At 46.9% G+C, this 15,517-nt stretch overlaps 2 protein-coding genes across 5 annotated transcripts in view; both read right to left on the bottom strand.

Annotated features, from left to right (window-relative positions):
- Nucleotides 1–130: 130 nt before the first annotated feature.
- On the bottom strand, nucleotides 131–6,906 carry LOC102934017 (serine/arginine-rich splicing factor 7). The gene is made up of 8 exons (XM_037896394.2): nucleotides 6,757–6,906; nucleotides 6,256–6,436; nucleotides 5,983–6,159; nucleotides 5,032–5,106; nucleotides 4,817–4,918; nucleotides 4,113–4,160; nucleotides 2,521–2,556; nucleotides 131–459 (listed from the first exon to the last, which is right to left on the bottom strand). Exons 1-8 carry the CDS (start codon nucleotides 6,782–6,784, stop codon nucleotides 402–404), a joined length of 705 nt encoding a protein of 234 aa, XP_037752322.1. The 5' UTR covers nucleotides 6,785–6,906; the 3' UTR covers nucleotides 131–401.
- Nucleotides 6,907–10,328: 3,422 nt separating this feature from the next.
- GEMIN6 (gem nuclear organelle associated protein 6) overlaps nucleotides 10,329–15,517 on the bottom strand; it is a 16,150-nt gene continuing 10,961 nt past the window's right edge. For all 4 annotated transcript variants that reach the window (XM_037896393.2, XM_043544224.1, XM_043544223.1 and 1 more), the window contains one exon: nucleotides 10,329–10,982. In XM_037896393.2, coding sequence (XP_037752321.1) covers nucleotides 10,610–10,982 — 373 coding nt within the window. In that variant the 3' untranslated portion in view covers nucleotides 10,329–10,609. The remainder of the gene's footprint in view (nucleotides 10,983–15,517) is intronic.

Raw genomic sequence — 15,517 nt, 5'->3', positions numbered from 1 at the left:
ATATGACTGGTTTGATAGCCATCAATTTTTTAAGTTTGACAACCTGTATAACGTCAACTTCAATGACATACATGACTTGCTTTGAAGTTACTGAAGCATTAACAGAAGCAGTACGGCTACGACAAAGAGGTTTTTAGTTAGAAATACACATTTTATTTCTATGTGTCAATAAAAAAAGTCCCACATTTTCAGATCACAGGATGCATATGCATACAACAAAAAAAGTTGCGCACTAATCTACTAATGTGATGTCACAATTTAGACGATCCCGATCCAGGCCAATTGTCATTTGATTGAAATACCCTTCTAGGACTAAGCCCTTACCATTTACATCAGAGACAAAATCCCTTATAACAACGTAAACAAAATAACTTTCTTCCTAAAAGGTTAACTTTGAAATTTCAGTCCATTCTTACAGGACTTGCACTCCTCCTTCGAGGGCTTCCTGATGGTGAACGACTGAAAGTGAAAGAAAAACAGAAGTTAGTTGGAGTAACTCTAGTGTTGACTTGGAACTGCCGATATAGCAATTTTCAGAGTAACAGCCGTGTTAGTCTGTATTCGCAAAAAGAAAAGGAGAACTTGTGGCACCTTAGAGACTAACCAATTTATCTGAGCATGAGCTTTCGTGAGCTACAGCTATTACCATGAGCTATTACCAGCAGGAGAGTGAGTTTGTGAGAGTATGGGGGTGGGGGAGTGAGAAAACCTGGATTTGTGCTGGAAATGGCCCACTTTGATTTTCATGCAGGTTGTAAGGAGAGTGGTCACTTTGGATAGGCTATTACCAGCAGGAGAGTGAGTTTGTGTGTGTGGTTTTTGGAGGGGGGTGAGAGAACCTGGATTTCTGCAGGAAATGGCCCACCTTGATTATCATACGCATTGTGAAGACAGTGGTCACTTTGGATGGGCTATTACCAGCAAGAGAGAGAGTTTGTTTGTGGGGGGGGCGGAGGGTGAGAAAACCTGGATTTGTGCTGGAAATGGCCCAACTTGATGATCACTTTAGATAAGCTATTACCAGCAGGAGAGTGGGGTGGGAGGAGGTATTGTTTCATGGTGTCTGTGTATATAATGATGATATTCTGCAATTTCCACAGTATGCATCCGATGAAGTGAGCTGTAGCTCACGAAAGCTCATGCTCAAATAAACTGGTTAGTCTCTAAGGTACCACAAGTCCTCCTTTTCTTTTTGCGATATAGCAATATTGCCAGGAAAAAACAAAAACAAAAACCACCTCATGTATTTTCTGTAATAACCCAATAATTAGCACCAATGAAGGTAGAGAATTAGTTTTACTTTTAAAACAGATCTTACACATACATCCTCAAAGGGTATATGAAATTGTAACTTTGCTACAGAATCATTAGTAACCTTTAAATGAAAGGTTTCAGAGTGGTAGCCGTGTTAGTCTGTATCAGCAAAAACAACGAGGAGTCCTTGTCGCACCTTAGAGACTAACAAATTTATCTGGGCATGAAAATGACATTTTGAAGTATGGAATCCTTTCCGGAAGTGCATGAAAGCGTTAACAGGAAAGGATAAAAAGGAAGCTACAAACAAGGATCTCAAGGTCAGGCACACACTGTGGCAAGGCACAAGCTACTTTAGTTCCCATGCACTCCTTCCCTCAAGAGACTTCAGTCAAGCTTGGAAAAGCTGTGTCCAAGCGTTGAGAAGATCATACTTATCCTGAATTAATGGAAAATGGTTATAAATGGCTCAAACTAAAATGGAAAAACTAAGGCTAATGATTAATTACATAAAATATACAATGTTCTAACATGTACTCATCTGGGTTATGAAAGGGAAATGTAGAAAATTCTATCTCGCTATTACCATGTAGCAACAACAGACTGTACAGCTGTTAGTCAAGACAGAGCCACCAGCAAGGTGGACCACAGTTTGACTACATTCAATCAGATGGATGTTTGCTATAAGAAGTCTTTAGTTTATATTTTGCTTCAACACATTTAATCCATTTCCAGTTTTACTCAGAGCCATTTACGTTTTCCATTATCTTTACTACTCTCATTCAGATTTTTGACTCTGGTTATATCCCCCATCCCTTGAGAAAGTAGGTTCAGTCCTTCTGAAAAGGATTTAATTGTAAGCCAGAAGTAGCCCACTGTACCTTCTAGAACACAAATTAATCTCATTATGATCGCTGGAGTTTTTAAATAGACTGCTTAAAATTGATTCCCCCTGTGCTTAAAATTTATTTCATGCTTTAGCTCATCCACTTGTACAATCTCTGGTTAATGAAGCCATTGAAGAGGATGGAAGTAATACAGCAATTGCCAAAGGCAAGATCCGCATAATACAACATGCACCCACTTTCTTGGAAACAGCTTTACCATTTTGGGCCTGAGTAATCAGTGTCCCATGCATTAATTAAGGCAGCCCTGTCCATCCAAAATATACCTTACAGTTAAATCAGAGACAAAGTATAGGGAAAAGTTCTGGTAATCTCAGTCAAACAAGTTTTCAGTAGTCTTTAGTCACAAGATTCAACTTACCTTCTCTTTGGAGATGGTGATCTGGACTTTGATCGGCTGCAAAATATGAACACAAGCGAAAAAAAAGTTACATGAAAACAATTCCTTCCATACTGAAAAATCTCCAAAAATGCGTTAGTCAGCATTTTAAATACGCATCACTGAATGTATGCAAAAATCCTTTAAAAAGGATTTGTATGGGCATCAAGTTAATCCCCACTACTAAGGCAGATACACTGCATGGTTTCTTATCTCCATAGGCACTTGGAGAGAGTTCTTTCACCATCACTGTTCAATATCAGCACTGACTGGTTGATGGATAAACATGAGGAAGCAGCTGTCAGTGTTGCGCTGAATACCATTCTATTTCAAAATTTATAAAGATACTGTATGACACTTGCTACAATTAGCAGTAACTGAGCATCATCTGTTTCTGAAAATACTGCACTGAAGTTTTATCTGTCCTCATCTCTTGAGATGCATTCACCATCCAACGCTACTCACGTAATGAAAACATGCTCGTACATTGCAAGTCAGGTGCTCACATTTGTGTTTGATCCCACCTATTTCTACTTCTTGGCAACTCTTCTGTGCAGTTTTGTTTCTTCAGAAAATCCTTCAACAAAAACCATTAGCACAAGAGAGCAGTGCCTCCTTAATATAACCACCATCAGAAACAAAGTTCTCCTGCTGTGACTTGTGACATTTTAAAACTACCTACAAGATGTGAACATTTAACTGATTCTAGAACTTTTGGAGCTCTGCAGCCAAGAGTTCCCTTTGTTCTTCTGTAAATAAGCCATTAGAATCTTCTGCTTGCTTGAAGGTGAAGTTCAATGGAGAGTATCTTTAAAACTATGCAGTGAACAATGCCAATGCTTTGACACTTTTCAGCAACTCCCATCTTGAAAAAACTCTTCCACTACTACCGGAGCACTAAACTGCATACATATGGTATGTCACAAAGAAGCTTTATGTTAGGATTTGAATTCTAGGAGTACCTCATTCACAAGAGCCAACAGATGACTCATAGAAAAACAGTCCCAGTCCTACAATTGAGTAACATGCCCTAATATTTGAGTCTCCCTATAGCTGACACATAAATTGATCATGGCTAGTTGTTCGCTGCACACCACTAGCATATGCAAATGAATCAGGGCATACTGGAGAATGGCCAAATGGACATTTGAATTTAGGGGGGACCTAATGTTAAGTTCAATAGGACATTCATGAGATAACAGGCAGAAACAGCACATTTTAGCATCAAGAGGTAATTTCCCCCCCCCAAACACATCCCACACCCCCGGAGTCTCTTGAGTTTTCTATTACTGTGCATTTATATTTTGCTAGATGTTGTTTAAGCATTTTTTCCCCAGCAAGTCTGGGGTTTGAAACTATGTAAGTCTCCCTTGTAATATACTTTCCTGGCACCAACTTCATTTTTACAGGACACATTAGGGTCTTAGTGCATGATGGTGAACCACAGGCAAACTTCTGATACACGAACAAGTTTTGCCTGATGTGCATCTATCTATGGCCAAAAGAACACACACATTTGACTAAGTAAACCTGTAGATACTATTAAGTGGCTTTAATTATGGCAAACATCTTACCTGCTTCGTGGCCATAAAGCAGATCTGGATCTGGATCTTGATCTAGACCTAAAGTTTGAAGAAGGAAACTAATGAAAGCCAACTCAAATCCACGTAAGAATTATTTTCTGTATTAATACAGAAATGCAGTTAAGAAAAATAAAAATGCACAGCATTTGCTGTTTAGGTAAAAAAAACTCCATCAAGCTGTCAATACCGCAGCAGCAATTTTGTTATCTTAGTAAGATCCTGTTTGCCAGCATTAGATAGAGGCACTATTTTCCAAAAAATCAAAAATCACACACTCAAATTTGGGAAGTTGATGTCATTTATAAGCTTATATTATGTTATGCTATGTAAAGCAATTTTTATTTACATAATTGCTCCAGGGCTTTATTTTATTGTTTGGGGTGTGCTTTTATTGACACTCCTTAAGGACATAACTAGGCTGGCGTAATGTTTAAGCATACGCCAGACCCTAAGACCAGCTAAACGTGCAATACCAAAAATTCAAGAGAATTGTTTTCAGAACATTCACTTTAGTTGAGGAGAAATTCCCCCAAGTTAGTATGTTTGGTCTTGAAGGCTCAAACCATTCTCACAGAATCTACTCACCAAATAAAACAAAGAATGAGTTTCACACTACCTCCCACCATACCCTTCAAATATTCTGAATCCACCTTAACAGAAACGTTGGCTGATAATCATAATACAAAACCGATTACCTTGATCTTTTTAAAGAACGTGATCGGGATCTACGGGGTGAGGCCGATCTAGATCTACGAGGCGACACAGACCTCGATCTGCGAAGGGAAGCTGACCTGGATCTACAGTGAAAAGATTGAAAATATTATACAAAGCTTTACTTGTCTTTAAAAAAGGTGAACAGGATGTCTGACTTCTCTTTAAAAAGGAAAGCACAAGAAAGTCTGAAACGCACCTCCTACCACGGCTTCGGCTGCGTGACCGAGAATACCTTCTTCCTCTGGACCTTGAATGAGATCTAGACCGTGACCTAATGTTAGGTTAGAAAAAATAAGTATTAGAAAAGAACTTTAGCCATTAGTGCACGTGAGCCTTTGCTGAAGTTAAAATTTCAGACAACTAAAAATTAGTGTCTGTCAGTTGGAAAAAACTCAGGGCCTATTTGTTTTGAGTATTTTTACTACCTAAAAAAGATGTTAAGCTGAATTACATTTAGAATTACATTATAATATAAAACACTGTAATGTGTATTTAAAATAAACCTTGCAAGTTTGCAGGTCGACCCTCTTTGGCCCAAGGTCTAGCAGATCTAGACGATCTAGAAGTATCTATAGCCGATCGCTGCATCTAGGTGTTCTCTTCAATCTAACGACGATCAAACTGACAGCCAAATGAGCCAGGGTGAGGCTTGATTGACGCAAGAAGATTTTTCTAGGTGGGAATGTGGTCAATCTGGTGTTCCTCTTTCTAAACCGGAGGGGGGGGGGCCCCAATTGAAAGCCAAATTTACTGTTACGGCGATCACCGTCTCAAATTTTCTGCCCTTTAAAGAATATGGTGAAGCTAGGTGTAGATGGCTCGAGGGGATCTGGCCTCTTATGCTGATCACCTCAAGGTCTAGGAGGATCTTAATTGTCGGATTTTGCAAGGCGCCTCAGCATGAAACCTTAAGGCTTGTGACATTCTGAATCAAGGCGACTGACTCAAACGAAGAAACCTGAAAGGTTTTGACCAGGTTGATTGTTAATATATTAACATTTAATATGAAATATCAACAAAACGTCAAACACACCTGCATGACTACAGCATTACAGTTACGCTAATCTGGCACAGCATGCTCTCCTTGGCTAACAAGACCACCTCCGTCCCTGGCGAAGAGACCCGGCCGCGCCGCCCCCCCCCGTACCTGCTCCTCCTCCGACGACTGTAGCGGTGGCAGTCGTAAGCGTAGTGGCCCTTGTCTCCGCACTCGTAGCACCGGTCGTTGGGGTCGAAGGGGCGCCGCGCGGGGGGCCGGTCGTAGCGGGAGCGGCGGGGCATGCCCGTCGACAGCTCCACTCTCACCCGCGAGCCGCACAGCACCCTGCGGGCCGAGACAGGCGCCGGTCACTCGCCGCCGCCGCCCGCGCCACCCCCCCGCACCCGCCGCCCCGCGCCGCCCCGCGCCGCCCCCACCTACTTTCCGTCCAGCCCGAGCACCGCGTCCTCCGCGTCTCGCGGGTCCTCGAACTCCACGAAGGCGAAGCCCGGCGGGTTCCGCGCGATCCACACCGTGCGCAGCGGCCCGTAGTAGCTGAAGGCGCGCTCCAGCTCGCCCTTGCCGGCGCCGGTGCCCAGGTTGCCCACGTACACCTTGGTCTCTGCAAGAACAACGCACGCGGTCGCCGAGGCCCCGCAGCCCGCGCCCCGCCCCCGGGCGGCCCGAGCCAGGCGCGGCCCCGCCGCCGCACGCAGCCCGCCGAGGCGCCGCCGCCGCCGCCATCTTGGCCGCCCCACCCGCGGCCGTCCCTGGCCCAGCCGCGCGGCGGGCGCCCAACGTGCGCAAAATGGCGGCGGCCTCCCCCGCGGCTAGCCCCGCGCGCGCCGCGCCCCGGGCCCCGCCCCCCCGGGATCGGCGAGGAGACCCCCCCCGCATCAACCCCCCGCTGCCGGCCCCCGCGCGGCACGGCCTAGCGCCTACCGCCTCCATAGCGGCCGTAGCGAGACATGGCTCCCGCTCCAACCGCCCGCCCGCCCGCCAGCCGGCTGCCTGCCTCTCCGCGCGCAGGCGCCGCGGGCCCCTGATATAGAGTCCGCGGCGCACGCGCACAGCACCCCCGCCCGCCGCCGCGCGCGCTCTGAGAAGGCGGGAAGGAGAGCCCACCCCTTCTCGCCGTTGCCATAGCAACGTGCTCGGGTCGCACAACCTGTCCCCGCGGCGGGGGGGACGTGAGCGACCGGTGGCGGCGGGGCCCCGTCAGCTCTGGGGGGAGCACGGCGCTCCCCTGGGGTATGGGGGCGGGCTGGGCCCCACTAGAGCCATGGGAGGGGCTGGGCCCCATTAGCGCTCCCCTGGGGCATGTGGGGGCTCGGCCCCCTAGAGCCATGGGGGCGGGGGCTGGGCCCCATTAGTGCTTCCCTGGGGCATGTGGGGGCTCGGCCCACTAGAGCCATGGGGTGGGGGGGCTGGGCCCCATTAGTGCTTCCTTGGGGTATGGGGGGGGCTGGGCCCCATTAGTGCTCCCCTGGGGCATGGGGGGGGGGGCTGGGCTACACTAGAGCCATGAGGAGGGCTAGGGGGCTGGGCCCCATTAGTGCTTCCCTGGGGTATGGGGGGGGCTCGGCCCCACTAGAGCCATGGGGAGGGGCTGGGCCCCATTAGTGCTCCCCTGGGGCATGTGGGGGCTTGGCCCACTAGAGCCATGGTGGGGGGCTGGGCCCCATTAGTGCTCCTCTGGGGCATGTGGGGGGCCTGGGCCCACTAGAGCCATGGGAGGGGCTAGGGCCCTATTAGTGCTTCCCTGGGGTATGGGGGGACTGAACCCCAATAGAGCTATGGGGGAGCTAGGGGCCTGGGCCCCATTAGAGCTCCCCTGGGTCATGTGGGGGGCCTGAGCCCCAGTAGGGCCATGTGGGGAGCTAGGGCCTGGGCCCCATTAGAGCTCCTCTGGGGCATGTGGGGGGGCCTGAGCCCCAGTAGGGCTATGTGGGGCTGGGCCCCAATAGAGCCATGGGGGGGGCTAGGACCCTATTAGAGCTCCCCTAGGGTATGGGTGGACTGAACCCCAGTAGAGCTATGGTGGGTGAGGCAGGGGCTGGGCTGTAGTAGGGCTCAGGGGGCTAGGCCCCATTAGAGCTCTCCTGGGATAGGGGGCTGGCCCCCCATAAAGCTCCATTGGGGCATGGGGGAGCAAGGGATAGACTCCAGTAGAGCTGGGTGGGGGGCCGTCAGCAGGACCCATTTAAAGTTATGCAAGTGCCTAAATATTTCCCAGATGGGGAGCGGAGACATTTTTTCAGCCATGTTCTGTACTCGGTTCACACCTACTGGGTTAACAGCTTCTTTCTGCTAGTTCACGTTTGTCCGGCCGGAGACTCTGCTCCTGTAGTTGGGTCGGGGTGAGCAAGTCCGGCGGGTAATGCAGATCCAACAGCAGAAGAGGGGCTTTAGTCCTAAATGAGAACTTCTGTCTTTGACTTGTTTGAAGAAATGATGGGCATCCTGTTGCATGGCTTGAGACAGGACACTTCAGAGTCCTGTAGAATCTGCTGCAGTCACCTGTGCTGAGTGAAGCGTGTAAATGTCTACTGCATCAGGGTTTTCCATGGTGAAAAGCACCCCTGTTATTTCATGTGCCATAGCTCTAAACAAGCCAAGGGCATTTCATTTAACTTAAAAAAAATAATTTTGGGACTGACAATAAGTAAAAGATATTTCTGCTCCTGGACATAACACCCATTAAAAAAAGAGGCTTGAAACAGATGAACCTTCTCAGCTGTGATTGTATTGAAGAAGAGTAATTAGGAACTGATCTAGAATTATGTAGATTATCCTTTCTTGTACCTTTTAAAATATGTAATGAAAGCCTAATTAATACTGTATTCCTTTCTGGTTTTTCATTTAATATAGAATTTAAGTGATTATTTTAAATTAATCTTCAAAATGAATCAATAAACTGATGTCAGAGTCAGATACACAAACAATTGCAGTGAAAGGAATGTGAAATGCCCTATTTATTTTAATGGAAGTCTGATTCAAAGCCAATTGAAATCAATGGATTCCAATGATTTTAAAGGATTTTGGCTCAAACCCTGGATAAGGGACTGAAATAACTCTGAAGCCTATGAAAGTTTAAATGTCAGTATCCTTGCTGAGACACATCAGCTGATGAGGTAATCTTTTTTACTGGACCAACTTCTCTTGGTGAGAGCGACAAGCTTTTTATCTGACCCTGTCAAGAACAAATCATGCCGAACCACCCTAATTTTTGACAGGGTTGGTGGCTTAGTGGATGGAGGGCCGTAGTAACACTATCAAAGAAGGAAAGTAGGTTAGGAAATTTGTGTAGCTTCAACTTCCAGCCATTTGTTCTTATTATGCCTTTCTCTGCTAGATTAAATCCCTTTAGTATCTGATATTTTCTTCCTGTAAAGATACTTATACCCTGTAATCAAGTCGCCTCTCACACACTACGCAGTTCACTCAGAGATTGGCCCCTAGGTCAGCCTACCCCAGGTAGTCTCACAACTCAGCCCTACCCAAGTTACCATGTCCTCACTGGTTCTGCACTCATGGACCTGCATCAGTAGGACTTCCCATGGCTTTTTATTCTGCAGTAAGCTGTGGCACTGATTCGTTCCGAGTGAATTGTGGGAGAACTTGTCTGTCCTGGGCACATCGGTGGAATTGTGGTAAAGCACTGGAAGACTGTCAGCACTCAGATGACTTAGCCTGTGTCCTTACTGCAAAGTGGGCAAATTTCCAGCCCAAATGAAAGCTGAGCTCCAGCCTAAACCCCCAACCAGGCCAGCTAGCCCAGATGGAAAGCACCACTTAGCTCAGCTGAGAGGGTTGTGAATGTGTGAATGGGAGGCGGGTCGGATAAGAGCCTGGGCTAACTCTCCAATGAAAGACATAACCTCAACCTTCTTTTGATAAAGAGCTCAATCTGTTTAGTTTAAGTCCGTCTCTCTACAGCATTTTCTCCAGCCCCAAATAACGTTTTGTGGCTCTTTTCTGCATCCTCTCCAATTTTTCAACTGTTTTTTTAAAATGTGGACCCCAGAACTGGATGTAGTACTCCAATATCGGTCTCATCCATGCCACATACAGAGGTACAATCATCTCCCTCCTTCTACTCACTACTCCCCTATTTATACATCCAATAATCACATTAGCCCTCTTTGCCACACAATTGCCCTTGGAGCGCGGGTTGCTTTTGCACAATGACCCCTAAATCTTTTTCAGAGGCACTGCTTTCTGTAGGGAGGGCCTGCATTCCATGTCCCTAAATGTATAATTTTGCATGTGGCTGTATTAAAATACTTTTTGTTTGAATGGGACCAGCTTTCCAAGCAATCTAGATTGTGCCATATTACTGTCCTGTCCTCCTCAGTATTTACCACTCCCCCAATCTTTATATCATCCACAGGTAGGAGGAAAGGCAATTAAAGGCAGACACAGAGGGGAGGGACACAGCCAGGAAGACAAGATTCATCAACTCCATCTTTCATATGAGACAGTGGTAGATAAAGAATTAGGATTCCATAGAATAAAATGTCATTCATACCAAATAACTTTTTTTATACAAAATATTAGGTAGTACAAATGCTTCCTGCTTTCAGTTATAAGACTGTTCCACCATCTGTTCCCTCACATACAGAATCAGCCAGAGTGGCTAACGCACAACAGTTCTGCTCACCCTCACATCAGTCAGTGAAAATCAAGTCAACCAATAGCATAGAACAATTCTTAATTTAAGGGGAAAAGAGCACCTCGCCCTGTTTGAAATAGAAGAGTTTTAGATGAGAAGCGTTTGTCAACTTGTCCATTACTACTGCGGTGCAAGGTGGCCTTGTATCAAGCTCTGGACTCTAGATAGAATAATTTCATTGGAGCTGCTACAGTCTTCTGGCCCATATGGTGGGTCGATAGTTAATACACCTGCCACACACAATGTTCTTTGTGACTCGCCTTGTTCTGTTACAGGGATGTGATTGGTCTCCAGCCAAGTCTTCAGGCTGCTCTTCCTCTTCTCCAGTTCTTCGTGGCCATAAGCTCTGCTCTCTTCTGGCATGAATAGGTGAGCAAGCTGCTCCTTCGTTTCATCATCCCCTTCATTCACTATTTCAACTTTCTGTACAGCGTGACCCAAGATGACTGAGACACATACTTTTCCATCCTCCATGAGCTTCACTAGGACAACACTGCCGGGAGAGAGGATATATATTGAATGGTAAGTCATTAAGTAGAAAAAGACAGTGAGAAATCTAGGCCGTGTTGCTCAAAAATGGGTGCTTAGAATTACGTTAGTAAATACATAGCGAGATTTCCAAAATTTGAGAACTCAGGAGTTCTCATTAGAAGTCACTTTAAAAATCATGCCACATAATCAGGCAAATTTCAGACACCTGTTTTTGGAAAATCTTGGCTATATATATGTATATACATACATATACACACACTACATACTGTATAGCAGAATATTCCATGCAAAACAAAACAAAAAAATCCATACAGCAAAGCTAGGGCTGGGAAATCAAGTATTCCAGAGTCAGGCTGCAAGTGCAAACTTGACACAGGGTTCCTGAGTGCCCAGGAATATTATACCCTAGTCTATTTAACATCTTGCGCATTGAAGGGCAGAACATAGAATTCCACACCTTAATTACCATGTAAATACAGGAGATAAATTCATCACCATTAAGGTGCTTGCAGAGGAGAGATTCTGCTTTTTTTGCTTGTTTATTATATAAAAGGTGCCAGAATGTTTTTTCGTGCGGGGGGGAAAAAGAATGGGAGAGGAGGGTTGTTTGTTTGTACGTTGGAAAAATCAGATTTCATTTCCTCTGGAAGACTCCCTAGGTGACTGGCAGTGCAGGGAGAGGACAATCACTGTGGACAGTAGAGGTAAAGCCTGAAGCTATGTCTACACTGTGCACCTTACAACGGTGTGCTGTTGTAAGGTGCGCAGCATAGCTACTTTTTGTCGCTGGGAGAGCGCTCTCCCGGCAACAAAATAAAACCACCCTGAATGAGGGGCGGTAGCTTTGTCGATGGGAGAGCGGCTCCCACCAATAAAACGCTGTCCACACAGGCACATTTCGTCGTCCAGGGGGAATGTTTTTTTCACACCCCTGAGCAACAAAAGTTTTAATGACAAAGTGCAGTGTGGATATGGCTTGAGTGATTGCAATGGGAAGGAATTTAGGGTGGGAACCACAAAGTGATTGAGGGCACGGCTACAGTAGAGAGTTTACAGCAGCATGGATGCAGGCGCCCTGCTGTAAGCTCTCTAATGTAGCTGCTCTAAGCCGAGAGGAGAGAGTTCTCCCATTGCCTTAACTACTACAGCCCCTGCAAGTGGCAGCAGCTGTGTCGGCGGGAGATGCGCTCTCACTGACATAGCGCTGTCCACACTGGCGCGGTAACTTCTGGTGCTCAGGGAGGTGATTTATTCATCCCCTTGAGCGACAGAAGTTATGCTGACATAAACTGTAGAAGAGATGTAGCCCGAGGCGTTGCAACGCTGAGCATCACAGATATATCTTTTAGGCGCCTAGGGGAAAAAAAACGTCATGTAAACAACGCTGCAATCCACAAAGCCTGAGTCAGACACCTAGGCTCCCTATACAATCAATGGGGCGAGAGAGGTGACTCAGAATGGGAGCCACAAAAGCCAGCATGCTAGGCAGCTCCCCACCTAAGCTAGCCAATGGGAGCTGCTGACCAGAGAGGTGTGTGCTAAGCCCTGTTCCTCTCTCAGGAAGAGGTGCCGGAGGCCTGGCCTACACCTGTCGACCTCGCGACTGCCTCTCAGAGAGGGGGACTGACGACGCTGACAGAGCCGCGTCTGTGCTATGGCGCAGCAGCACTGTAGTCATGTCACCCCAGCACAGACATGACCGAAGTCTCTGCTGAGCAATCCACAGATAGGAATCCGTCTCCTCGGCCAGGCAGCTTAGGCGCCCGAGCCACTTCCTGCGGGAGGAGTCCGGTGCCTGCCTCACTCCACGCGAAACAGCCAGAGGAGGAGGACGTGCAGCTGCTGCCGCCAACCTTGCAACTTTTAGTCCCGGGGGCGGGGCACTAACCTGTGATGTGGGAGCCCCAGGTTCAGCTCTTCTCCCCCTCCGGCACAGAGAGGGAGAAAGGGGGCTCGCAGGAGCGTGCTCAAAGCACTGGGCAATGGGATAGTCTGACGTGGGCCAGTCTATGCTTAAAACCCTGCATCACGCAGCAGCACCGATGAAGCTGTGCCGCTGTAGCACTTCGATGAAGACGCTCTGCGCTGACGGGAGAGGGCTCTCCTGCCAGCGTAGCCAATCCACCTCCCCGAGAGGTGGCAGCTCTGGTGACAGGAGAAGCTCTCCTGTTATCATAGCGCTGACTACACCGGGGTCTGGGTCAGTGTAACTACAGTCACTCAGGGGTGTGGATTTTTCACACCACTGAGCAACAGTTATACCATTATCAGTCTGTAGTGTAGACTAGACCCACGTCTCCCCTGCTGAAGCAGTTCCACTCTGGATAACTAATGACAGAGTGATTGGAGCAGAGGGGCTGGACCCTGCATCTCCCACCTCTCAAGTAGATGCCCTAAGCACTGGGCTACAGCGTCATTCTCTCTCTCCGGCCCAGCGACTTTCCACTGTGGAGAGATACATAAATAGTCACTGGGCGACAGAGCGAGAATGACTCTGTAGTTCAGTGCTTAGGGCACCCAGAGTGGAACGGCTTCAATGGCAGAGACTGAGGGGACCCCATCAGCCTATCCTGCAGTTCAGTGGTTAGAGCATTCAATGGTGGGAGCCCCCTGTTGAAATCCTCTCTCCCCGCTGGTAGAGGGGCGACTTGAACCTGGGTACATATCCCAGGTGGGCGCTCGAACCACTGGACTAAAAGTTACGGGTGAGGCACTACCACCATATCCTCCTCCAGCCAAACTGCAAGTTAGACCTGACCTGACAGGCAGGCCCTGAGCACACCTACCAGAGTGGGCCCCACCCACGATGTAAGTGTTTGGTCACTTATCTTCTCCCAGTTTGTGAACAGCTCTGGGGCTTAGGCATCTGGGCACCTAGAGGGAGGCAAGAGTGCATGCGCCCAGCAGCAGAAACATAGATGCCTGGCCAACTTCTACCCTGAAAACTTAGGCACCAAATTTAGGTGCCTATGGAGTTCGGCGGGAGTTTTGAGGAATGCATTGGAGCCAAAACTGGGATTTAGGCACCTAAATCACAGATATAGGCACCTACGTACCTTTGTGCATCTACGTCTTGCTTGTTAAAAAACAAGTTTTAAATATCTATTCAACTCAAATCTGGCCAACAGCTTGGGGGGGGAATCTTTGTAACTGACTCAAGCCCCGGGCCAGTCAGTTCGTGGCTCAGAGTGCTGCCTTCCCAGCTCTGATCTTCTAAAGAGTCCCAAAACAAATGCAGTGAAGAAAATACTTGATATTTCTAAGACTAAATAAGTTTTGTGGAGAAGGGAGACAATAATGGAGGTTTTTTTCCTACCTCAGGGGAAAAGGGCAGAAGCTATTTTTCCTCTTTGCCAGCCACCTGTCAGGAGAACTCTGTGCTAGCACTGTTACAATTAAGCTATAATCATTACCATTCACTATTATTTTGACTATGTTAGTTTCCTGGGAGATGCCCCACTAAAGAAGATGCCTGATTTAGCCTGGCCCAATTAGCCAACTAGCCTGGGCTAGTCTAAATTTTCACAGCCCCTTTCGTACCAAACTGCTTTACAAATGATACAGATACAAGATCACCGCACTGCAGCCACCTTGAGGGGGAGGACAGTCAGCAGTGGCAAAGGAAACACAAAGAACTGGTGAGTGGAGGGCAGTGAAGCAGCAGCCCTCTACTCTTCCACAACACATCGCAGGCTCCGATGTCTCATACAGAGTAGACAGCCTCCATCATTCATTCTTGTCTGAACAAATTCAAAGCTAAATGCACGGAACTCTACTTATCTACACTGAGAAGCAAGGGCTATGCCAGCCCAGCCTCGAGTTCAGCCTGTAGCACCAGCACACTCAATGTTTCAAACCGGACGCTCAGACCCCTAATTTACAAGACCGCAAAAGCTAAAGTGCTGCTCACTGTACTTTCTCAAAATGTTCCTGCCAGATATTCCCCCTCCCCGCCCCGATTCCTTCTCAATGCATTCTCAGAGCCTTGCACCTCACACTCTAGTTCAGCATAAAGCAGAGCTAAGATACAGGGAAGAATGTTTGTTCTCATGTGCAAAGCTACTCCAAGATGGAAAGATCCTAATCACTTGTAGTGCTTTATGTTTTCAGAAGAACAGAACTCCATTTAGCAGCCTTACAAATCTCTATAAGGGACAATTCTCAGGCACACTGTGGTGGCTGCTTTAGATATATGATGGAGCAAGCTCTTCAAACTTCTGAATACTAAGGTACCCAAGAAGATCATAACAGGACTAAATGAAGAGTCTGCTCTGATTAGTCTCCAAGCACAGACTACCTCATCCTTAACTTATCTCCAAGAACACAACCTAGGAGATGTACATAAGCGTCTATTATTAGGGCTATCGATTAATCGCAGTTAACTCATGCGATTAACTAAAAAAAACCTGCTGTTTTAATCACACTGTTAAACAATAGAATGCCAATTGAAATTAAATATTTTAAATGTTTTTCTACATTTTCGTATATTGTATTCTGTGTTGTAATTGAAATCAAAGTGTATATTATTTTTGATTA

The sequence above is a fragment of the Chelonia mydas genome, chromosome 3 (genome assembly GCF_015237465.2).
Source record: "Chelonia mydas isolate rCheMyd1 chromosome 3, rCheMyd1.pri.v2, whole genome shotgun sequence".
Lineage (NCBI taxonomy): Eukaryota > Metazoa > Chordata > Testudines > Cheloniidae > Chelonia > Chelonia mydas.
Note: the sequence above shows the minus strand (reverse complement) of the source record. Positions and strands in the feature narration are given on the sequence as shown.

Excerpts from the sequence above, each read along its gene's own strand:
- LOC102934017 (XM_037896394.2), bottom strand. The coding sequence starts at position 6,784 with ATGTCTCGCTACGGCCGCTATGGAGGCG. Across the intron at positions 6,160-6,255 it reads GTGCTCGGGCTGGACGGAAA|GGTGCTGTGCGGCTCGCGGG; the intron begins GTAGGTGGGGGC and ends CTCGGCCCGCAG. Across the intron at positions 4,161-4,816 it reads CGTTCTTTAAAAAGATCAAG|GTCTAGATCAAGATCCAGAT; the intron begins GTAATCGGTTTT and ends TTCAAACTTTAG.